The sequence below is a fragment of the Delphinapterus leucas genome, chromosome 6 (assembly GCF_059928025.1).
Source record: "Delphinapterus leucas isolate spDelLeu-1000000601 "Yukka" chromosome 6, BTC_Dleu_Yukka2, whole genome shotgun sequence".
NCBI classification, from domain to species: Eukaryota; Metazoa; Chordata; class Mammalia; order Artiodactyla; family Monodontidae; genus Delphinapterus; species Delphinapterus leucas.
In genome coordinates, this window is record NC_143134.1 from 104,824,552 (window position 1) to 104,848,869 (window position 24,318).

Below are 24,318 nucleotides of genomic sequence, written 5' to 3' on the forward strand. Positions count from 1 at the left end.
CCAGTTGTCTCTGGCTCTACCCCAGACTCTGCACACCTCTTGCTGGTGAGGGGCAGGGTGTGGGGGGATGGCAGCCGGGGGAGGTGACGGGTTTTCCTGTGACTTCCATCTTCCTGGCTTGGGCCTGGCTTTCCAGGGGGTGGTCCATGGATGCCAACAGATCACAGTTTCCAGGCAAGAGGTGAAGAGGAGAGGGATGAGGTCTTCAGGCTGTGGAGTCAGACGGGCTGCATTCATGTTTCAACTCTGTTTCCTCCCTCCTGGTCCTGAGACCTAGGCCAAGTTACATTTTTTTCTCTGAGCTTTAGTTTTCTCTTATAAACTGGGAATGTTAAGTCTTCACGGAGTTGTCCCAGGGCTTCAAGAAGATCGCAGCATGTTGACAGCTCTGTGCCCACAGTAGTGATCCTGTCATAGAATGAGACCCAGGAGGGCCAGACAGAGCTGGCGTGGCCTCGGGCCTGTCATTGTGCTGCTGTGTGGCTAAGCTGAGGCTGGCCAGAGCGCATGCTGCCTATCACAGGGGTGACAGTCCTTATGTTACTCCTCGCCTCTTGGGTCATTCCTCCCTCTTGTACACTGAGTGATTTCTGCTGTGTATAGGACTGTCTGAACCAGACGGACAAGAGAGATGGTCCACTCGGCCACGATCATCTTATGGATGGGCTGCCTGAGGTCTAGAGAGGAAAAGGTCCCCCAGGCTTTTCCTGCGGGTCATCCCCTGAAGCTGGCCCCTTGTGCTGGGTTGCGTTGTCTCACAGTGCCCTCTGCTGCCAGACCCCCGCCTTGCCGGCTGCTCCCTGGAGGTCTGGCAGAGCAGATCCAGGGGCCTGTGTCTGTCCTTTTCCTGGAAGCCGGGGGAGCTCCAAGAGTATCTGTGTCTCAGCCCACGCCGCCGCCATTGAATTTCACCCCAGCCTGGCCTGGCTTGGCCCAGGATCACGGGTCATGCTTTGACAGTGAGGAGAAGAGGCTGTGGCCCCTCCCTGGCTGTGCTTCCTTCTCCCCTCCTGCAGGAAACTGGCTTGGGCAGAGGCTGTCAGCCGAGGGTGCCAGCCCTGCTGCACTAAGCTTACCACCTAGGCTGCAGGTCAGACAAGAGGTGCCTTCCAGCTCCAAGACGTGATACTACCTTCTAGCCTCCTATTTTTAAAAAGCCTAAAGGACTATTTCCTCTGTCTAAACAAATAAGTGTAGAGTTTAGCTCCAGTGTTTCTACAAGGTTCCTTGGGGTCTGCCAGGATAGTCTGGGTCAGAGAGAGCAGCCAGGCGTGGCCAGGTGGTCCCAGAAGTCAGATCAGGACCAATAGGAGAAATCAGGTGAGGCCCTGCTCACGGAAAAGCCCTCAGTCATGGGTGGGCTCTGGAGCCAGACCTGAAATTCTCTGCCACTGGCCAGCTCGGAGAGCCCAGGCGAGTTACTGGACTCCTCTGGGCCTCAGTTTCCTCAGCTGTAAACTGGGGAAAATAAACAGCAAATAGCCCTTAGAATTGTTGAGAAGGTTAAATTACAGTACGATATGGTACCATAGCACACTGCCTGGCATAGAGAAAATAACAGCAATAACCACCGTAGCTTATGGTTATTGAGCACTTCCAGTACCAGGCACTTTCGCATGTGTTCGTTAATCCTCATAACGGCCCTGTGAGGTAGGTCCAATTATTGTCCTCATCTTACAAACAAAGAAACTGAGGCACAGAGAAGGGATGTAATTTGGCTAAGGTCAATTAGCTAATAAGTGACTGAGCTAGGATTCAAATCCAGGCAGTTTAGTTTTTTATTATTATTGTTTTTTAAAGTAAATTTATTTTATCTTTGGCTGTGTTGGGTCTTCGTTGCTGCACGTGGGCTTTCTCTATTTGCGGCGAGCGGGGGCTTCTCTTCTTTGCGGTGCGGGGGCTTCTCATTGCGGTGGTTTCTCTTGTTGCAGAGCACAGGCTTTAGGCACGTGGGCTTCAGTAGTTGTGGCACACGGGCTCAGTAGTTGTGGCTTGCGGGCTCAGTTGCTCCGCGGCATGTGGGATCTTCCTGGACCAGGGCTCGAACCTGTGACCCCTGCGTTGGCAGGCGGATTCTTAACCACTGCGCCACCAGGGAAGCCCCTCAAATCCAGGCAGTTTAGCATTTAACTCTTAACCATGACTATTATTATAGTTATAATTACAATATGAATTATAATTATTCTTCCAGTCCCTGGAGGTGGCCAGGGGGCTGGGCAAGCTCCAGGGATTTCTGTCTGGAGTGAAGGGAGGGCTGAGTGGTTCTGGGTTCGCCTCCATTCGCCTTTCAGCAGGGAGGGCCATGGAGCAGAGCAGGCAGTGGGGAGCAGATGGGAAGGAGAGGCCCCTTTGTGTGCTGGGCCCTGGGCAGGCCTCGCTGCAGCTCTTGGAGACAGGAGGCTTGGGAGCCACTCTGAGGCTGGAAGTCAGAACCCTGACTCTCTGTCTCAGTTTCTTCTCTTCCTGGCACACAGCACCCCTTGGTGTGTGGGTTTCGCTAGCCGCTTTGGGGGCCGACTCCCAGGGCCAGAGTTCCCTGGCCCCTCTGTCAGGCTGATTGGTGAGGGCCCGACCCTGGAGATGACCCCCTCCCAGCAGTGGAAGGAAGAGCCCATTTCCCAGCAGTGCAGAGGCTGGGGGTGCCGGGTGGGGCGGGAGTGGTCCCCAGGCCCATTGTGTGGGGCCGATAAAGTGCGGAAGCTGAGGTTAAATGGGAGGAAGCCCAGTGCTGGCGGCCCTTTCCCACGGATGGGGGCTTCAGGCACGGCCCAGCCAGCCCAGCACAACTGTGACCTGTGTGCGTGGGGTGGCAGTGACAGCGTCCACTGGGCTGTGAATGCTGGCGGTCCCCGATTACTGAGGGCGCCCTGTGTGCCAGGTTGGGCCTTGGGGGCCCAGACTTTATCCTGGTGAATCTCTCAACAGCGGGTTGGGTGGCCGTCACCATGCCTCTGCTAGAGCTAAAGAAGCTGAAGCTGAGAGGCCAGGAAATGTCTCCAAAGTCAGTGGCAGCAGGATCTATACCCAGGCCTGGCTGCAAGCTGTAGATCCGGAATCCCACACCACAGATGGGCGTGTGCCTGTGAGTGCACGCACACACGTGTTTCCAACCTTGGTAGGGCAGCGTTCTCAGGAAAGAGGCAGCATTTCCCCTGAGTCTTTCATTGAAGACATTCAAAATGTGCCCCATCCTCTGCATTTAACTAGCAGCGTCCTCTGCGGAGAAGCACAGGCCCTGAGTTCAGACAGCCTAGATTCCAGCTGTCACTTAAAGGCTGTCACTTAACTCCTTGGGCAGGTGACTTAACTTCCCTGAGGTTCTGTTTACTTTATGGACTGGCTCTGAAGAGTAATGAGATGGTGTCTGGATAATGCCCATTCTGAGGTCTGGCCTATAGCATGAGCTCCATGAATGAAGCTATAATTCATTCATCCATCCATCCATCCGCGGGTGGTAGCACCACTGAGGCTGGTAGCTCCCCCTGCTGCCTATATCTGGATTAAGGCCACTTTTCTTGCCAGAATTGAGAACGCAGTATTTTAAGGTTTAGCCCATCTCCTTTATTTTACAAGTGAGGAAACTGAGGCCCAGGGTATGGCTCATGAGGAGTCCGAGCTGCGATTCACATCTGGGGGCCTTCTGTCTTATCTTAGGACATAGTGTCCAAGCCCAGCCTCCCCTTAGCTCTACCTCCTCCAATATCTCAGAGCATTTCCTGTACTCCCGCTCTGGAGTGGCACTGTGGAGGCCCTGGTTTCCCCTGGAGGAGGCTGGGCACACACAGGCAGGGCGACAGAGGGCGGGCGGCCCCAGTAGAGCTGGTGGGAGCCTGGAGTGGTCTGGAGGAGGCGAGGAGTAGCAGACTGGGAGGAGGTAGAGACTGAGCAGAAGAGGAGAGAGTGTTCCAGGAAGGGGGCACAGCACAGGAAAAGGCAAGCAGGTGGGGGTGGGCTCAATGGAGCCCCGGGGAATAAAGTTGCAGGCCTTGGATCAAGCAGTGAGGCCTTCAAGACACATCATTCCCAGCCTGCTTTCTCTCCCCCTTGATTCATTCATTCATTTAACAAGTATTTCTTGAGCTCCTAACGTATACCAGGCCCAGTCAAGGTGACCTAGACAGAGGTGAAGGCAGACAGAGCCCCTGCTCTGGGGGACTCACAGTCCAGTAGAGGAGACAGATTTGGAAGAGGCCATGTTGGTTATAGTGGGGACCTCACAAGGGGTGAAGGGGGCACACCCTTGGTCTAGGGGCCAAGGAGGGCTTCCCAGGTGAGGAGGCATTTAAGCAGCTTACCCGAGGTCAGGTCTTTCCTGAGGCTGGGTCTTAGGAGGAAAGGGAGGTGGGAGAGTCATAAAAGCATCCCTCATGGAAGGAATAGCACATGCAAAGCCCGAGGTGAGGGGACCGGGCTGTGAAGACTTTCCTCTGACTAGAGGGCAGTTTGAAGAGGTTGCTGGAGTAGGGGTCGGGCTCTCCAGAGAGATAACCAAAGGAGTTGTAACTGAGGTTGTTATGGAGCTTTCTGACCAGATCCTAAGATGGTAGACCCTGCATGTCGTGTCAGGGAGTTTGGACATTATCTCGAGGGTACTCGGGAACCATGGAAAGCTTTAAGGCAAGAGAGGTGCTCTCCTGTGTGATAATTTACTTAACACACTGCTGACCAACCCCAGGTCTATTCAAAACCTCAGAATCCTGAGTTGGTTAGTCATTATGATCTCCATTTTGAAATTTAAAGCACTAGAGGCTCAGAGAGGGACAGCAATTGGCTAAGTCACACAGTAGAATCTTCACTGAAGCTTCCTCTCTGGCCTGCCCTACTGCCATGAATGCTATGTTTCTGGTTTCTCCCGCACAAGTTGTGTATCAGGAGGAGACTCCTTTGGGTGGAGGCTCTGCTAAGCCTGCCACACTCCATGGACAGACTGCTCCCTGTAGTGGGGTCTCCCCCCCTCCCCTCTTCTTCAAGGGGTGGGAGCATGGAGGTGGGAGTGGTTTGTAGGAGCTGCTGGATTCCTGAGCCTCTCTTTGCTCAGGCAGCAGCCCCTGGGTACCCAGACTGCAACGTGTCTGTGTTTTCTCTGCAGATGAGCGGGGCTGACACAGCTGGGGACGATGATGATGCCTCCCGGAAGAGAAAGAGCAAAAACCTGTACGTTGGAAAGATCCCTGGTCCTCACCCTAGTGATCGGGGTGGGCGGGCGGGGGGCGCTCCCTGCACCCCCCTTCGTCCTCTGCCCTCTGGCTTATTCCCCATGCCCAGTGGCCTAGGGGTAGAGGTGGAGGGAAGGGGCTGAACCCAGTCCTGCCCGAGACAGACACCCGTGAACAACGGGATCTTGGGACTTAGCAGCGGCCCCAGGGTAAGGTCACCAGGGTCCTAACCACCCAGCACTGCCCTCAGCATCCACTCAGAGTGAGGCAAGGTGCTGATTTAGTATCTGGAAGCCACAGGGAACCAAGCAGAAGCAACCAACCAAGTTGCCCTGGCCCTGTCCAGCTGCTAAGCCAAGCAGTGGCCAAGTGACCGCGACAAGTTCTTTGCTCCCTCTGAGAAAGGGCTGACCAGACTGGTCTTGGGATTCCCCTTTCTCCTCTCGAGCTCTTGCATGCTAGCAGTCTTGGGCATTGCCAGAAGGGGGTGCTGCTGGCTCAGAGAGCAGATCCGGTACCTTCCTGGCCACTCCCCTCTCCCCCCTACCCCGCTCCCGTGACCATTTATACTTTAGATTCGATTCGGAGGTTTGTTAGAGGTGCTCGTTCATTAACAGAGCGTGAGTGGTTTCTTCTCGGGTCTCTTTGTACCTCGGGCCCTGGAGACTGTGGGGGGGGCAGGGATGGGAGGAGGCAGTGAGGCACCTGGTGGCCCACAGAGGGAACCCCCTCCCTCCAGGTCCTGTAGTGCCCACCATTATGCACCAGTTGGGCTGGGGTGTGTGTGTGTGTGTGTGTGTGTGTGTGTGTGCGCGTGTGTGGAGAACAGGAGTCCTTCCCAGGGGCCTCCTGCAACCTTCTTCCCTGACCTCGACCTTGGCTGGGGTCCACTCCCTAGAAACTCTTTCCCCAGCTTCCCCTGCCCTCTCCAGTTTCCTGCAGCAACTGTAGGCTTCTCTCACTCTGCAGCCAGGAGCAGTCACACTTTCTAGGGAAGGTAAAATGCACAAACAAAAATAATTCTTTGCACCAACCATCCGGTCCAGGCAGCATCAGAGCTGCCGTGGGTGGTGCTCCCAGGGGTGGAGCAGTGGAGGGCAGCAGAGGGCGGACATCCAGGGTGCTGGAGCTGCCCTGTTCCGCCAACTCTAGCCTTCTTTCAAAGTGGGCGCTGCCTTTTGACTGCCTGAAGTTCACATTCTTAAAAGCTTAGTCAAGGACTCTTAGAATCTGGGATGATAATAAAAATAACTTATGTTCATTGCGCTAGGCACTATTCTGTGTGCATTACATATATTATCTAATTTAACCTTTACCATAATTTTTATTTTACATTTCTTTTTTCTTATTTACTCTATTTTGCAGGTGAGTAAACTGAGGCAGAAAGAGGTTAAGTTACTTGTCCAAGGTCACAAAGCAAGGAAGTGGTAGAGTTGAGATCTGAAACCTGGCATGTTGGCTCTAAAAGTATATATAAATATACATATATTTTAAAATTTATTTATTTATTCAGAGCCTGTTATAATTAATTAATTATTTTTTTGGTCTCGCCGTGCTGCTTATGGGATCTTAGTTCCCTGACCAGGGATTTAACCCAGGCCCCCTGCAGTGGAAGCATGGAGTCCTAACCACTGGACCACCAGGGAATTCCCATGGAGCCAGTTATTTTTAAGCTTGGTGCAGAACACCCTGAAGGAGGTCCACAGCACCCCAGCTAAGTAGCCTTTGAGCCTCTAGTGACAGGAGTCCATTCCCCAGAGGGCACTCATTCCATCTTTTCATGGCTCTGATTGGAGGAAAGTGTTCCTCTAGCTTCCTCTTGTGGGTCTCTGTTCTGCTCTCTGGCCCCACATGGGGACACATGAGGCACCTCTGAGCTCTGCCATCCTTTCTTGAGTTGCCCGTGTGGCAACCAGGGACTTCCGAGGACCTCTCCAGCTGTGCCCTGCAGCTGTGAGTCTGCCCAGCTGTGCATGTGGGAGGAAAGGCTTGTCTGGGCGGGGGCTTCAGCCTCCTCCAGCCACAGAGAAACACAGTGGTCTCTGAGCCAGCAAGGAGCCCAGGTGGATGGTGGCAGCCTGCAGGCTGGACCTCAGGCAAGCTTCTCCTGCTTCCTGGGAGCGGGCCAGGAGCAGGGCCTCTGAGACAGAGCACTGTGCCCCAGGAAGCCAGGCTCTCTCACTCCTAGCCACGCCAGGGTTCTCCGAGGGCCTTGATCCTCACCAGAGGGCTGCCAGTCCCTGGACTCCTTGGCCTTATCTCATTGGCTTGGAATCTGCTAGAGCAGGATCCCAATCTCTAATCAGCTGTCCCAGACCCTCAGGACAAGTATGAATTCGGCCTGAGCACTCTTGCCCCAGGCACTGTGCTAAAGCTTTCTGTGCATTTTCTCCTTGCCTCAAAACAACCCCGTCAGATGGTAGGTACTATTATCACCTGTGTTTAACAGATGAGAAAATTTGACATTCAGAGAGGTTAGGTAACTTGACAAAGGGCACACAGTTGGTAACTGCTGGAGCTGGGATTTGAACCCAAGACTCTTGCTGCAGCACTGTAGCTTTTAACCTCCACCCTGGACCACTTTCCTTCCTTAAACAGGGTGTCCCATAGGTCTTAGTGCCCTTTGAAGCTTGAATAACTTCAGAAGTATGCTCCCAACTTACAAAACACATTTGAAAGTTCAATTATTCAAATTTCTTTTACACTTATTTAGCTTTGTGATTTTGATAACACATTTTTAATTTTACGCATTTAATTTTTGGTTAAGTCAGCATTTTTCATCTGTAATCAGAAGAACAGAGATCAAAAATTAAAACAAAAAATGTATTACTCAAAAGTCATAAGGCTAAATATGCAGGAAAAAATTAATTCATTTCAAATGACGTTTTTGAGAGTTTACAGGATTTGTACTTTTGACGTTATTCAAGCTTAAAACTACTGAAACTTTGTGGGACATTCTGCACGTTCATGGATGGATGTATACAAAGCCAATGACAGGCTGAGCTGTCTTCTGGCAGGAACTATTCTCTAGGAGGTGCCCAGAGTAGGGCTCTAGGGACCAGGGGGAGGCTAACATGAGCATGAGACACTTAACCCCTTTCTAGCCAGCAGCTTGCCCAGGGCTGAAATCTGCCTGGGGGAATGTCAGGGCTAAAAACGGTTCTTGGCTAAAAATAGCCAGTCCTGCCACCCAGGTGGGCAGAGCCTCCCCCTCCCTCCTGCCTTCCCTCCCAGCAATTTGCTGACTTGTTTTCTCCTCCTTCCCAGGGAGCTGCCATGGCAACGGGGAGGCCAGTCACAAATAATGGGTCTGGCTTCCTGCCTGGGCGGGCCCCAGAGGCCGCCCCTTACAGACACATGCCCCTTTCACAGGCTCCCTCTCAGGGTTGGCCAGGAGGGATATTTTTTTCCTGCTCCGGCCCTGGTCCCTCCCATTTCCTGGCTCCTCCTGTCTGAGTCCCAGCCCAGCCTGTGCCTGGGAGTCCAGTCCTCCAACTGGAATCCCAGCGAGCGCTCGGCTACAGCCCGCACCGTTGCTGCCTGGGACTCGGTTTGGGAACAGGAGCTTAGGGTGCTTCCAGCAGACCGTCCCAGGCAACAAGGTGGGGGGCCCTACAGCGATGCTCCGAGGCATGTACCTCACGCGGAACGGGAACCTCCAGAGGCGGCACACCATGAAGGAGTAGGTGCCCCTCACCCCAGCCTTCACCCTCCCGACCCTGAATTTGCGGCGGCCGAGTGTGCCAGGCTGACCGACCCCGTTTTCTGCTTCTGTCTCCAGAGCCAAGGACATGAAGAACAAGCTGGGCATCTTCAGGCGGCGGAACGAATCCCCTGGGGCCCAGCCAGCGGGCAAGGCAGACAAAGTGACGAAGTCATTCAAGTAGGTCCTCTCTGGCCCCCCTGGGCCCCCCTCAGACACTTACTGGCCCCTGTGGGAGCAGGGCTAGCAGTGGGGTTAGGAGAGAAGGCTGTTGGCTTGATCCGGCTCTGGGGCGATGGAGGCTCTAGTAGTGGGAGCCTGGTACCTGGCATAAGCAGCCCTCATGGGGAGATGCTGTCCTGGGAAGGATGACCAGGGTGGGGCAGAGGTGGGGATAGACGTGATGCCGGCCCCAAGAAAGGGGGTGGGCCCCCTCCTGGACTCCCCAACCGGGCTAAGCTACTTTGTGGGCCAAGGCAGCTGACAGAGGTCACCCAGCCCTAGCCGCCCCGCTTCCCTCACTGTGCCCCTTGCCTCACCCCTCAGGCCCACCTCAGAGGAAGCACTCAAGTGGGGCGAGTCCTTGGAGAAGCTGCTGGTCCACAAATGTAAGTGGGGGCCAGCTGGCCTGTTCCCTCCCTGTGTCTCTCCCCCCTCCTCCTTTCCTCCTCTCCCAGGCCCAGAGAGTGCGTCTGGCTCTGCAGAGGTTACCTTTCCCTCTTTCCTGGGCCCAGTTAGGTGTCCCTACCATTGGGAAAGGCCGAGGCCCTTGGTCTGGCCTTGGAGCCAGCTCCTGCCAGCCCCTCCCTGTCCATGGGAGCTGGCACTGCCTGCCAGAGGCCGTTGGGACCTGTGTGCTCAGACCCATATTCCCAGAATAACAATAAACATTTCCATGTACTGAGGGCTTACACTGGGCCAAATGCGCCTGCCATCTCGTGGGTGGGAACCCCTCATCCTCACAGGGCTCCAGGAAATAAGGCTGATGATCCCCATTTGACAGATGAGGAAACTGAGGCACAGATGGGGAGTGACCTGGCCAAGGCCCACAAAGAGGCAGTGGCAGTGGTGGGACCATATCCCAGGGTTCCTGGCTCTCATGAGTGGGTCAGTTTACTAAGATCCCAGCAGCTGCACCTGAGAGGCCCCAGGAGGGTAAGCTGGGGGGCCTGAGGACAGGAGGGGCTGGTTTGGCCTCTCACCCCAGGATCTGGGCTTCTCCTACAGATGGACTAGCGGTGTTCCAAGCCTTCCTCCGCACTGAGTTTAGCGAGGAGAACCTGGAATTCTGGCTGGCATGCGAGGACTTCAAGAAGGTCAAGTCACAGTCCAAGATGGCGGCCAAGGCCAAGAAGATCTTCGCTGAGTACATCGCGATCCAGGCGTGCAAGGAGGTGGGGCTTTGCGCTGGGCCCTCGGGCCCCCATCCCCATGCCCATGGGGTGCCTGGAAGCCTCAGAGAGGAGCTCGGGAAGGGGAAGGGCCAGAGTGACTCTAGGGACCATGTGCCAGGTTGAAGAGGAAGCAGGCTGGGGCCCCGGGAAGGACAGAATCCTGACTGATAATAGAAATGGCCACTGTCGACACGCTGCTTGGTGCCAGGCGCGTGCTAAGCCCTTCACGTATGAGCTCTCATATTTAACCCTCATAACAACGTGTAAAATAAGTTTTAATATTATTTTCATTTTAAAAATGAGGAGACAGTCTCAGAGAGCCTAACAGGTATTGGGTGCTTCCTGTGTGCCAGCTGTGTCTGTTTAATATGGACGATCATGCTTAATTTTCACAACTCTTTGAGGAGTGTACTATTTTTTTTTTAATTTTTAAAATTAATTTTATTTATTTATTTATTGGCTGCGTTGGGTCTTTGTTGCGGTGCGCAGGCTTCTTATTGCGGTGGCTTCTCTTGTTGTGGAGCACGGGCTCTAGGCCCGTGGGCTTCAGTGGTTGCAGCATGCAGGCTCAGTAGTTGCAGCATGTGGGCTCTAGGATGCATGGGCTTCAGTAGTTGTGGTGCAGAGGCTTAGTTGCTCCGCGGCATGTGGGATCTTTCCGGACCAGGGATCAAACCCGTGTCCCCTACGTTGGCAGGCAGATTCTTAACCACTGCGCCACCAGGGAAGTCTGAGGAATGTATTATTATGCTACCCTATACATAAGACCTTTGAGGCTCAGAGCACTTAAGTGATTTGCTTAAGGCCACACACCTAGATGTGGCACTACTGGGATTTGGACTTGGGCAGCCTGACCCTAGATGCAGTGATTTCGGGCCCTATAAACTCTACTACCCCTACAGCAAGTGACCGAGCCAGGACTTGATTCCGCTAACCTGCGGGCCTCCCGTCTGAACCTTAAGAGGTGGAGCAGAAGGGCTTGGGGGTGAGAGGCTGGGCAGGTCCTGTTCTGGCCCCTGGCCCCTAGGAGCAGCTTCTTGCAGGCAGCCTTGACCATGTCACCCTCTGCCTCCCAGGTAAACCTGGACTCGTACACACGGGAACACACCAAGGACAACCTGCAGAGCGTCACGCGGGGCTGCTTCGATCTGGCGCAGAAGCGCATCTTCGGGCTCATGGAGAAGGACTCGTACCCACGCTTCCTCCGCTCAGACCTCTACCTGGACCTCATTAACCAGAAGAAGATGAGTCCCCCGCTTTAAGGGCCACTGGGGTAGAGCTCAGCGTTCACACCAGGCGGACTGGGCCCCTCCCCACCTGCCTCCCTACCCCCTGCGACAGAGGAGGCAAGTGAGCCCCCAGAGGCTGTGTCCGGACAGACAGACGGACATTTGGATGAGAGGCCTGGACCAAGAGAGGCCCAGGCCACTGGAGGAGTAGAGGGACTGGCCCTGTTGGACCCCCACTGCCCTGGTACGAGGGGGCCCAAGGGCCCTGGCAGGTTAGGGGCCCTGGCTGAGCCAGATCTGGAGCTGCTGCTTCCTGCTGCGGAGACTTCGCAATGACCAGGTTCCTTAAAGAACTGGCTGATGGGCAGGGGGCCGAGGCCTGGGCCCTGGGGCTCTCTGGGGGGGTCACTCAGACTCACAGCTCAGACCCCCGCCTTGAGTTTTATTTATTTAAGCAGCAGTCGGATGCTTGGCACCTCGTCCTGTAACAGGAAACCTTTGCCTCGTCAGTTTTCCTAACTTACAAGTGCAATATTTTAACCAACGCCTTGTGAAAAGCCACCTTGCGAAGAAGGTGGGCACCATTTTCCAGTTTCAGGGGATCTGCTGGTCCCGAGCCCCAGTGGCGGATAGCTGGGCCTGCTGGACTGACAAGGCCCAGAGGGGCGGGGACTGCAGTCTGACCTCACACCAAAATCCAGCACCCCTGAGTGAGGGGTCCCCCGGGGCCTCTGGGAAAGCATGGCACCCTCAGACCACACAGCGGCCGAGTTCAGGAGCAAATAAAAGCCCTGTGTTATTTTTTGTTCTTGACCCTTTCTCTGTGTTCCTGGTTTCAAGGCTTCCCAGGGTGACGGGCTGGGACGGTTGCTGGGTGGGCTGTCAATCCAGCTTCTTCTCCTCTCTTGCCATCCCTGACAACCGCCTCCTCTGTGCCAGGTGCTCTGCCAGGCTTGTTCTACTTACCATCTCATCTTCACTGCGAGCCTGGGAGGTGGGGGTTATCCCCGTTTTACACATGAGGCAGGTGAAGCCCAGGCAGGTAAGGTGACTTGTCCAAGGTCACACAGCTGGCAAGTGGCAGAGACAGGGTTCAGCCTAAGCCCACCTGGCTGCAAAGCCCGCTCTCTGGGTTGTCGTCCTCTACCAGCTACTGGATGGAGTCCTAGCTGGGCTGCTAACTGGCTCCGTGACCTTCAGCAAGTTCCTTCACTTCTCTGCCCTGCCACACCCTGAGATTCTAGTGGAACTTTCAGGTAGCACAGGGATGATTGGTGGAGGTGGATGGGGCCAGAATCTCAGGCAGGTTGGCAGCTGCAGGCAGGCAGGCTCATGGAGGCCTTTAGGACAGAGGAAGAGCTGGGGAGGTCGGGATGGGGGGTAGGGTTCCCAGAGAGTCCCTCTGTGGCCCTGGGGGAGACTTCCTCCTCTGTGCCTAACAGGAGATACAAATTTAGGAAAGGCCTTGTTCGAAGCCACAGTTCAGAGGAGGCCCTGGACCCTCTCACTTAGAGGGGTAGAAGAGAGCCCGGCCAAGCTGATGCAAAAGCTGCCCCTGATGCCCACACGTTCCACCTGCCAGGGTCCGGAGGCAGGGACCAGGGTGTGGCCTGGGGCGGGGACTGGCTCAGCTGGGCTGACTTAGATGAAGGCAGACCGAGTGGGTGCAGGAGGGGCTGGGCCCCATCTCCTTGGAGCTTGTTCCCTGCGTGGGGTCTTGGGTTCAGGTCTGCCCACCGGGACTTGGAGATGCAAAGGATACGGGGCTGTGCAGCCACTCTCCTCCCTGCCTTCCCTTGCTGGTCTCCCTGAGCAAGGCCAGCCCCAGGTTCCCCCCTGTAGAAGGAGAGCATCAGAAACGGTGGTCTCTGGGGCCAGGCATACAATAGGTGCTCAATAGGTGTTACAGCTTTTCCCCTAGCACCAGCGTGTGAGCTTCTCCAGAAGTGGGGCTGGGTCTTCTTCCAGGCACCAAGGGCCTGGCAGTGGACCTGGCCATTGAGCCCTGTTTGGCTTTGTAAATGGTGAAGGGCTTTCTCACGGCAGAGCTGCCAGTGCCTCAATGACTCTGGAAGGACGGGGGACAGAGATGTGCTCCTCGATCAGACTGAGAGAACCTCTCAGGTGTCCAAGCCTGAGATTTCGGGACCTAACAGCTGGAAAAAGCAAGGCCCACGGAGGCCTGCAACACAACTCCCGTTCCCCAAAATGGTAGCAGCAGAGCTGACGTCAGTGCCTGGGATTTCCGGGTCCCAGCCCCCCTGGCCTCGCTGTGGCATCCTCTGCTTGGAGGAGACACTGGGCCATCGAGGAGACTCACCTTCCCCTTTCTTTAGGTTCCAGGGATTCAGCCTCGGGCCAGGCCCTCCACCTTCCCATTCCCAAGTTACCATGGAAACCACCATCCAGGAGAACCAAGTCAGGCAGATGGAATTCCCATTTCGGAAGGCCCCGCTGCCTGGTTTCCATTACTCACACATGGGGCCCTTGGCCTCCAAGCTGCTTTGGCTACACTGAACAGCTGGAGAGCAGCCTGGAAAGGCGCCTGGATCCGCCTGCCCTACCCCCGCCTGGGCTCCTGGGGGCCTTAGGCACAGCCCTCGCCGCCTTAGGCCACAGTCCCCTTACCTGTATGTTATCTGGACTGCTCCCCATTTCTTCTTTCATACTTGAGGGAGGAGCAGGCCCCTTGGTCTCCATCTGGCAATCCCAGGCTGGTCGATGTGGGATCTGGGAGCTGTGAGGTCATCATGTCCAGCTCCCTTCGCAACTCACAGATGGGAAGACCGAGGCAGAGATAGGGAAACAGCACTGTGTAAAGGTGCAAGGCCCAGGCCCTGGAGTCAGGCTCTAGGATTCAGCCCCTGGTTTCACCACTTACTACTAGCTACAAATCTTTGAAAAAAAAAAAGTCTTGTAGCCTCTCTGCCTCAGTTTTCTCATCCATAAATTGTGCATATTGGCACCTACCTCAGAGTCACAGTGGCTCAGCGAGGTCATTTGCAGCAAGTTTAGCTCAGTGCCTGGCACAGGGACGTGCTCCTCCAACACGAGAGGCCGTCAGCCACATCATTTTCAGGGTCACGGGGAGGCGGCAAAGCTCATTCTCTACCCTGATTAGTGGACAGGGAGCCTTTAGTCTCAGACCCCAGATCCCTGTCCTTCCAGGAATGGTTTTGCTGGAGGACAAAACCAGCCTGTTCCGGGGAGTAAGTTAGAAACAGTCTGTCCCTGAACCACTGCCCAGGCTTGGCCTGGCTGTGAGCAGTTGGGGTCAGCTGGCAAATATGGTACGAAGGGTGGAAAGGGGAGAGGGCACAGTGATGCCACTTGGTTGGATGCCAGTGGGAGGAGATTCAGCACTGGCCTGCCTGTGGCAACTTCAGCCGTTGCTTTATGGACCAGTCAAGTCCCTCATGCTCTTGGCCTCTTGGCCTGGCTGGGGGCAGATATGGCCTCCCAGACTCTCCAGCATGGAAGAGGCCATCTGGATCCAACTGCTGCCTGGTGCTTGGGTCCCTTCTTGGGTTTCTACTTGCATCCCTCCTGGGACGGGGAGCTTAATACCTCCTGAGGCAGCTCAGGAGGGCCTGGGAGCCTCTTGGGGGTTCTAAAGTTCTTCCCTGGTGAAGTTGGGATCCTGGTGTGGGGTGGGGCAATGGAGGCAGGTCAGCAGTAGCCCCCGCAGGCCTCCTGCCCAGGCAGCCCCCCACAGGCTTGCCCAGTTCTCCCACTCCGCTCCTCCCTGCTCCCACCAGGCTCCCCCGAGCCCCCTACCCCCACCTCCCTGCCTTGCTCCCCCTGGACCCTTTGCCTAATGTCTCCTCCCTGCATCCCTCCCGCTGACATCCTACCCTAGAAAGTCTCCGATTCACCTCTCTTCCTGCCGAAGCCTGCCCTTCGCCCCTGCCTCTCTCTCAGTGCTCTCAGGCCCTCAAGCAACAGACCCTGGGCCTCAGAGAAGACGCTCCTGCGCTGTTGTTTTCCTTATAATCTGCAACATCTGTGAAACATCTGGCGTTGCCTGTCCTCTCCCTGGCTGGGTCAGGCAGGAGGGAAGGGGGTACCCTGGGCCCCCTGCTGCCGGGAGACTCCTCCCTTGGGTTGGAAGAGACAAGGGGGTGCGGGAGCGCGGAGGGGGTTGAGGAAGAGCCGTGGGGCTGATCTGGGCCTGCTCAGCACGATGGGAGTGAAGGCATAGCTGGGGCTGGGAGAGGGCAGTGCCAGGTTGCAGATAAAAGTGAGTGATGGCTGTGGCTGCACACCAAGGGCATTGCATGCCTCATCTCCACCAGGCCTCACAACAGGCCTGGAGAGGGTCTGAGTATTGTTTTCATTTTACAAGTGAGAAAGTTAAGGTTCAGAGAAAGTGGACAAGTATGTGGTGGCTGAGTAGGAACTGGGACCCCAACCCTAACTCCCAGGCAGCCTCGCCTCCAGGCAGCCTGAGAGATTTGGTGGCTTGGTTCGGGGACTCTTAACTCAGATTCTCCTTGGCTTGAGGGCAGAGCTTTTCTCAGGAAGGTGGACGAATGGCGGGAGCTTAAGTGTGTGGGGATATCTGGTCCTGAATGTCAGCTCTCAGTAGAGCTGTGTGAGAAGTTGCTTTACCTTTCCGACACTCAGTCATCTCATCTATAAAATGGGAATGATAATCCCACCTCATGGGACTCTCGTGGACTCAGTGAGATAATGAATATGCGTAAACCCTCAGCACAGGGTCGGCCACGGAGGGCGGCCCACGTCGGGGTGGAGGGAGGGAGGGAGGCCTGGGGCTGCGACCGAGGGATCCAAGAGGTGAGGTCAGGCCCAGCCCCACCAGCTGTGCAGGGGGAAGTGGCCCCACCTCTACTCCACAGCCAGTTTTTAACTAGATGGCTGGTGACTCAAAACAAGGGCAAGGCCCCAAGAGGATGGCGTTGGGCCCCGGGCCCCAATGGGCTCAGCAGAGTCCTACCTGCCGTTTCAGGGGCAACTGAATAGCACGGATTCTGCCAGGCAGCTGCCCTACCTCCAGATCTGTCCCCAGCTCTCCAGTGACCTTGGATGAGGCCCCTCCCCTCTCCTGTTGTTTTCTTCTGGTTTTCCTCCTGTCTGAGGACCTTCCGAAGGGGCAGATGGCACTTTGGGTGATGTGAGGGCTGGGATTCAGGCCATGTGTGTTGGTGTATGTGGGGTGTGTGTGTGTGTGTGTGTGTGTGTGTGTGTGTGTTAGGATTCTAAAAACAGGGTTTAGCCACTTCCCCAGAAGACTGGAGGGGCCGGCTTGGATGGAGCAGTCTATTGACCACTGGTCCCTGAGTCTCCATGGGTTCACGCCCCTTGGGACAATGCCCTCCACATCCTCTAGCCAGGCTGGGCTGAGGAAGGATCTGCTGGTTATTTATGCTCCTTCCCTTGAGGTAAGGTCCACACCCCACCCTGCCTCTGCCAAACACACATACTGAGCCCAGGTCAGAGCAGTCCCCGCAAGGAGCCCTCCGACTCTGACACCTTGGGCTGTATTTGCGTTTCCCTCTCAAGTGTTCTTGCAGGAGGACTGGCCCCATCCCTGGAGCCTGTCCATTGCAAGGCGGTGGAGAGCAGTGACTTGGAGCGTGGGCTTTGGAGGCTGACAGACGTGGTTAGAGTTCAGGCTCAGATGCTTATTTGCTGTGTGACCTCAGGCAAGTCACTTAACCTCTTTGAGCCACTGTGTCCTCATTTATAAAGAGGGGGTAATAATAGTTCCCACTAATAGGGTTGTTGTGAAGGATAAAAGCAGCCTGTGAGCTCTCTGCATACAGCCCTTCTGCTCTGCTTTCGGGTCCTTGAACGCACCATGCTCCCTTCCACCTCAGGGCCTTTGTATGTACGTTTCCCTCTGCCTAGAACACTCTTTCCCTTCTCCCGTACTTGCTAATGATAATGACAATAATAATAGCTAACATTTATTGAGCACTTAATATTTTCCAGGCAGTGTGCTAAGTATTTGACTGACACTTTCTTATTTTATGCTCACAGCAACCCCATGAGTTAAGAGCCAGTGTTATTAACCACTACAGTGTAGTGTCCTGAGGATGTATTCTGGAGCCAGATCACTTGAGGTAACTCCCAGCTCTTCCACTCATTTGTGTGACCTGGGGCAAGTTGCTTCACTTTCTGGGCCTCAGTTTACCCATCTGTATTTGGGGATAGGAATAGCACTAGTATCATAAGGTAGCTATAATGAGAATTAAAAGCGTTAACACCTGTAAAGTACTTAGAGCAGTGCCTAGCACGTTGTAAATCCTATATAAGTGTTTAATTAAATAAAACCCTATTTCTCAGACAAGAAAACTGAGGCACAGAGAGGTTGTGCCTTGCTCAAGGTTACATGTTGACAAGAGGGGGATGGTTTTTGAACTCAGGCTGACTGGGTCCAAGCCCATGCTTTTAAGCACTAAGCTGTATTCCTATCCTCTCTTCCCTTAGAGGGCAGATTAGATGTCACTTCCTCAGGGAAGCCTTCCCTGATAGCCCTGACTAGAGGAGGGCCCTGCTTCCTGCTCACAAAGTGCCTTGTGCCTCTCTTTCATGGCCCTTGTTATAGATGGTAATTACTTATACATATGCGTTCACTTCATTGCTGTCTTTTCCTCTCAACTATAAAGGCTTTGAGGGTAGGGGCCACGTCTGTGCCTCTTCTTACTGTTTTCCCAGCATTATTACATTGGCTGACACATAGTAAGTGCTTAATAAATACTTATTCAATGGATGGGAGGCATATAGTAGTCCTTAGCATGGTTAGTAGTTACACAAAATAAACTCATGAAAACAGGTAAGAAGCTACTGTATAAGTAAAGATTGTGCTCTGTTGTGAGCGACAGAAAACATAAGAGAGAAGTTTGTAGCCTCTCTTGCATAAAGGAAATTGATATATACCAGGGCTAGTATGGCGTCTCCATGATCATCAGGAACCTAATTCCTTCTACTTGGTTGCTTTGCCATCCTCATATTGGAAGTTCCACTTCATGTCCACAATGGCTGCTTGAGTTCCAGCCATCACTTCTGCATGTGGGAAGAGTGAAGGGGTAAGAAAGAGAGGGCAAAAGGTGGATGTCAATTATTTCTTAGAGAAGGCTCCCATAAACTGTCATATGATACTTTCCTTTATATCACATTGGTCAGGGTTTGGTCACAGGGCTGCACTTCATTACAAGAGAGGCTGGAAAATGTAGTCTGAATCCAGATAGCCATATGACCAGATAAAAACCAGAGGTTCTATTACTTTGGGGTAACAGAAGGGTAGAGTGGATGTTGGGGAACAGCTAGATGTCTCTGCCACAGTCACCAGTGACAGACATCCATCCTCTTAGGGCAGTGGAGAGGAGACATGGCAAGCTGGCATGTACTAGTCAGCTATTGTCTTACTAATGCTGAAAAACAAATCGCTCCAAAGCTCGGTAGCTTAAAACGACAATCATTTATTCTCCCTCATGCTTCAACAAGTCAGCTAGAGTCAACTGATCCAGGAGGAGCTGGGCTGGACTTGGCTCTTCACTATGGGCCGGGCTCAGCTTTGCTCCATGCGTCCCTCCCCCCCCCCCCCCACCCACCCAACGAAGGGTCAGCACCTACCTGGGGCAAGTTCTCACTGACATGAAAGAGGTTTTTGTTTTTCAATTTTCAATTTTGAAATAATTACGTACTCACAGGAAATTGTGCAAAGATAGTACAGAGAGGTCCCATGTGCCCTTCACCTAGTTTCTCCCGACAATTACATCTTAATTATAGTACAATATCGAAACCAGAATCTGACATTGGTACTGTGTGTGTGTACAGTTCTGTGTCATTTTATCACATGTGTAGATTATGTGACCACAACCACAGTCAAGATACAGAACTATTTCACCACAAAGGTCTCCCTCAATATCCCTTTATAGTCACACTCGTCCTCTACTTCCACCATCCCTAACTCCTGGCAACCACTAATCTGCTCTCCATCTCTATAATTTTGTCATTTTAAGAATGTTATATAAATGGAATCACACAGTATGTGACCTTTTGAGATTGTCTTTTCCACTCACCATAATACCCTTGAGATCCACACGCGCTCTCGTGTGTGTCAATAGTTCAATCCTGTTTCTTGCCGAGTTGAGTAGTGTTCCTTGGTGTGGAAGCACGGTAGTTTGTTTAACCATTCACTTACTGAGGGACATTTTGGTTGTTTCCAATTTGGGGCTATTACATATAAAGTGCCTATGAACAATCGTGTAGGGAGTTTTGTGTGCACACAAGTTTTCATTTCTCTGGGATAAATGTCCAGGAGTGCCACTGCTGAGTCATATGGTTTAAGTATAGGTTTAATATTTAAGAAGCTGCCAAGCTACCTTTGACTAGATGACTGTGAGAGATCTCTGCATCCTTGCCAGCATGTAATGTTGCCCCTATGTTTTATGTTAGCTGTTAATAGGTATGTAATGCTATCTCATCCAGGTCTTAATTTGCATTTCCCTAATGGCTAACTATATTGGACATCTTTTCATGTACTTATTGCCGCCTGTATATCCTCTGGTGAGATGTCTTTTGCCCATTTTCTAATCAGAATGTTTGCTTTTTTACTGTTTAGTTTTGAGAGCACTTTATGTGTTCTGTGTAGGAATCCTTTGTGAGATATGTGATTTGCAAATAATTTCTCTCCATCTGTAGCTTCTTTTCATTCTCCTAATAGCATGTTTTTCAAAGCAAAAGCTTTGGATTTTGATCAAGTCCAAGTTACCAGTTTTTTTTCGTTTATGGATCATGCTTTTGGTGTTATATCTAGGAACTTTTCACCAAGCCCTAGGTCCTGAAGATTTTCTCCTACATTTTCTTCTAAAAATTTTGTAGTTTTACATTTAAATTCTATGATCCCTTTTGAGTTAGCTCTTGTATAACATGTGAGATTTAGGTTGAAGTTTATTTTTTGCATAAGGACGTCCAATTGCTCCAGCATCATTTGTTGAAAAGAATATCGTTCATCCATTGATTTTTATTTTTTTAATAACAGCGTTATTGGGATATAATCACATATACAATTCACCTATTTAAAGTATCCAACTCAATGGTTTTTAGTATATTCACAGAGTTGTACAACCATCACCACAATCGATTTTAGAACATTTTCATCATCCCCTAAAAAATCTCCACACCTATTAGGAGTCACTCCCTCCCCCATACCCCTTCTCACTCAGTCCCGAGCCATCATGAACCTCCTTTCTGTCTCTACCGATTTGCCTAGTCTGGACATTTTATATAAATGGAATCATACAATATGCGGTCTTTTCTGTCTGGCTTCTCTCACTTAGCGTAATGTTTTCAAGTTCATTGTCTTGTAGCATGGATCAGTACTTCATTCCCTTTTATGGCCTGATGATATTCCATTGTATATATCACATGCCAAATATCGCACACTATACCACATTTTATTTATCTGTTCATCAGCTGAGGGACATTGGGGTTGTTTCCACATTTTGGCTATTACGAATAATGTTGCTATGAACATTCATGTACAAGTTTTTGTGTGGAAATATGTCTTCCATTCTCTCGGGTATATACCTAGATTTGGAGTCATAAACTCTTACGTTTAAAAATTTGAGGAACTGCCAGACTACCATTGTACATTCTCACCAGCAGTGTATGAGGGTTCCAATCTCTCCACATCTTTACCAAGATTTGTTGTAATTTCTTTTATAGCCATCCTATCATTGAATTCCTTTTGCATCTTTGTCAAATTCAGTTGGCCATACTCGTATGAGTCTATTCCTAGATTCTCTATTCTGTTTCATTGATTCATGTTTCTATCCTTCCATCAATGCCACATAGTCTTGATTACGGTAGCTATATAAGTCTTAAAATCAGGTAGAGTAATTCTTCCCACTTTATTCTTTTTCAGAATTGTGGTAGTTATCCTAGTTCCTTTATCTATCTGTATAAATTTTAGGATAATCTTGCCTCATCTACAAAAAATCTTCCTGAGATTTTGATAGTAATTGTGTTAAATGTGTATTTCAATCTGTGGAGAACTGGTATCTTTGCTATGTTGAATATTCCAATCCATGAGCATGGTATGTCTCTTCATTTATTTAAATCTTCTTTGATTTCTTTTGTCAGCATTTTGTAGTTTTCAGCATACAAGTCCCGTACATGTTTTGTTAGATTTACACCTATGTATTTCATTCTTTTTTGGTGATTGTAAATGATATTATATTTCAGTTTCCCCATGTTCATAGCTAGCACATAGAAATACAATGGATTTTTGTACCTTGATCTTGTAACTTGTGACCTTGCTGAACTTACTTAATAGTTCTAGGAGTTTTTTTTGGTAGATACCTTGAATTTTTCTATATAGACAATCATGTCATCTGCAAATGGGGACAGTTTTATTTTTTCCTTTCTGATCTGTATGCCATTTATTTCCCTTTCTTGACTTATTGGGCTTCAGTCTTTACCAACAAATATGATATCAGCTGTAGGTTTTTTGTAGGTGTTATTTATTCATTTAGGAAGCTGTTTTATTTATATAGCATGTTCATTTGCATATATTTATATGTACACATATATTTATATTGGAAGTTTATTTATTTATATAGGAAGTTGCCCTCTATTCCTAACTTTTGAGATTAAAAAAAATAATATTGGGAGGACTTCTGTATATTTTTTAAATTTTTTAATATTTATTTATTTTTGGCTGCATCGGGTCTTTGTTGCTGTGCACAGGCTTTCTCTAGTTGTGGCGAGCAGGGGCTACTCTTCATTGCAGTATGCGGGCTTCTCACTGTGGTAGCTTCTCTTGTTGCGGAGCACGGCTCTAGGTGCGCAGGCTTCAGTAGTTGTGGCACGTGGGCTCAGTAGTTGTGGCTCACGGCTCTAGAGCTCAGGCTCAGTAGTTGTGGCGCACAGCTAAGTTGTGGCTTGGTTGCTCCTTGGCATGTGGGATCTTCCCGGACCAGCTTGAACCCATGTCCCCTGCATTGGCAGGTGGATTCCTAACCACTGCGCCACCAGTGAAGTCCCTTGACAATTTTTACCCTGAGTGGGTGTTAAACGGGTTTAATTTTGTTAAACGGGTTTTTTAAAAAATCAATTGATATGATCATATGACTACTTTTTTAGCCTGTGAATGTGGTGGGTTACACTGATTGATTTTTGAACCAATCAAATATTGAACCAGCTTTGCATCCCTGGTATAAACTTCATTTGGTAATGGTGTATAATTTTTAAAATACGATGATGTGTTCTATTTGCTAATGTTTTGTTAAGGATTTTTGCATCATATACATGAGGGATATTGGTGTGTAGTTTTCTTTCTTTGTATTATCTTCGTTTGGTTTGGGTATCAAGGTAATACCAGCTTCCTAAAATAAATTGGGAAGTGCTCCCTCCTTTTCTATTTTCCAAAAGAGATTGTGTAGAATTGGTATTAATTTTTCTTTCAGGTGCAAGTGTATTTTAAATCTCTGTTTGAAACTTGTCTGCTAATGTCCCATTGGCCAAAACAAGTCACATGGCTGTGCCTTATGTCAAGGGTGGGGAAGAATGATCTACCTTCTGTATATTTCACCAGAACTAAGCTCTTCACTCCAGGCTGCAGGCACCCACAGACCAGTGCAGGCTGGGCTTTTCTAGAGCCCATGTCTGCCTGACTGGGCCCTCCCGGGAAGGACTTTTGAAGATGCTGTCTGTATAATATTGATATGCTTGATTTAAGCACAGCATATGAATCAAGCTCCCAACGTACAAGCGATACAAGGCCTTCCTTACTGAATAATCAGTGATCCAATTCCCAGACTCTGAGTTTAAAAGATAGGATTTAATCTACTCAATTAGGTTGATTTTCATTTTTCCAACAATTTCATTCACCAGCCTCAGGGTGACTACTATGTTTATGTCCATGGGGGGGCTCAGAAAAGTTTAGAACCTGGCCCCCAAAGACCTCTCCAGCCTCATTACCCTCACACTCCATCTCCAGCCTTGTCCCTGCCCACGCACACACACCAGGTAGACTCATTTGCACCCCGGGGTCTTTGCACATGCTGCCCTCTGCCTGGAACACGGTTCCCGCTATCTCTTCACATGGCCATCTCCTCCTTAACCTTTGAGACTCAGCTCAGGGGGTGTGTCCTCCAGGAACACTTTGCTGAATTCCCAAGTCTGGAGGAGGGTTCTTCTCCGGGCCGTCCCAGCACTGCGCTCCAGTGACCCAATCCTGGACTTGCCTCTTCACTTGTCCCTTTCTCCCCTGGACTGTGAGCCCCTGCAGGGCTAGAACTGAGTGGCTGTCTGGGTCCCCAGCACCCAGCCCGGGGCCCAGCCCAGAGCAGGCTCTCGGAAACTGACAGTTGAAGGCCTGAATGGCTGCAGGCTTGGTGTTCACAGCCCACAGGCAGAGCCTCTGGAGTCCGCCTAATGATACGTCACCGGTGAGAAACCCCCTTCCTGAGGCCTGGAGGGGTGTGCTAAAGGCACCTCTCTCTGTCCTCGCCAGCCCTCTGCTCCTCCCTCAGGGCTGTGACTATCCCTTAGGGAGGAGAACTCAGAGGAGACCCTGGAAGTGAAGGCATCCAGGGCACCTGCCCCAGGCAAGGCGTGGCCTTGAAGGTCAGGAAAGCCTTGCCTGGCATTCAGGGATCTGCTCAGCTGAGCCTGAGCTTCCCTTTGAGACTCCCTTTCTGCTCTCCCAAATAGACTTCCCAGAGCCTCTCACTGCTGTGTTCAGCCTCATCCCTCCCCCTTGCTTCTGCTGTTCCTGCCACCCGGATGCCTTTCCCTGTTTCTCTTTGCTTTGCCTGTTCTTCCAGGCCCTTCCTCCCAGCCCACCGCAAGCCAAGTCTGCA

The 24,318-nt window shown here is 51.5% G+C and overlaps 1 protein-coding gene across 6 annotated transcripts in view; it reads left to right on the forward strand.

Annotated features, from left to right (window-relative positions):
• The window catches only part of RGS3 (regulator of G protein signaling 3), a 127,837-nt gene extending 115,542 nt beyond the window's left edge, over nucleotides 1-12,295 (forward strand). For 4 of the 6 annotated variants that reach the window (XM_089913637.1, XM_089913638.1, XM_089913639.1 and 1 more), the window contains 5 exons: nucleotides 5,090-5,154; nucleotides 8,938-9,039; nucleotides 9,406-9,467; nucleotides 10,087-10,253; nucleotides 11,330-12,295. In XM_089913637.1, coding sequence (XP_089769763.1) covers nucleotides 5,090-5,154; nucleotides 8,938-9,039; nucleotides 9,406-9,467; nucleotides 10,087-10,253; nucleotides 11,330-11,515 — 582 coding nt within the window. In that variant the 3' untranslated portion in view covers nucleotides 11,516-12,295. Of the gene's footprint in view, nucleotides 1-5,089; nucleotides 5,155-8,423; nucleotides 8,839-8,937; nucleotides 9,040-9,405; nucleotides 9,468-10,086; nucleotides 10,254-11,329 lie in introns of those variants that run through there. The other 2 variants (XM_089913636.1, XM_022578977.3) reach the window with 2 other exon arrangements.
• The last annotated feature ends 12,023 nt before the right edge of the window (nucleotides 12,296-24,318 follow it).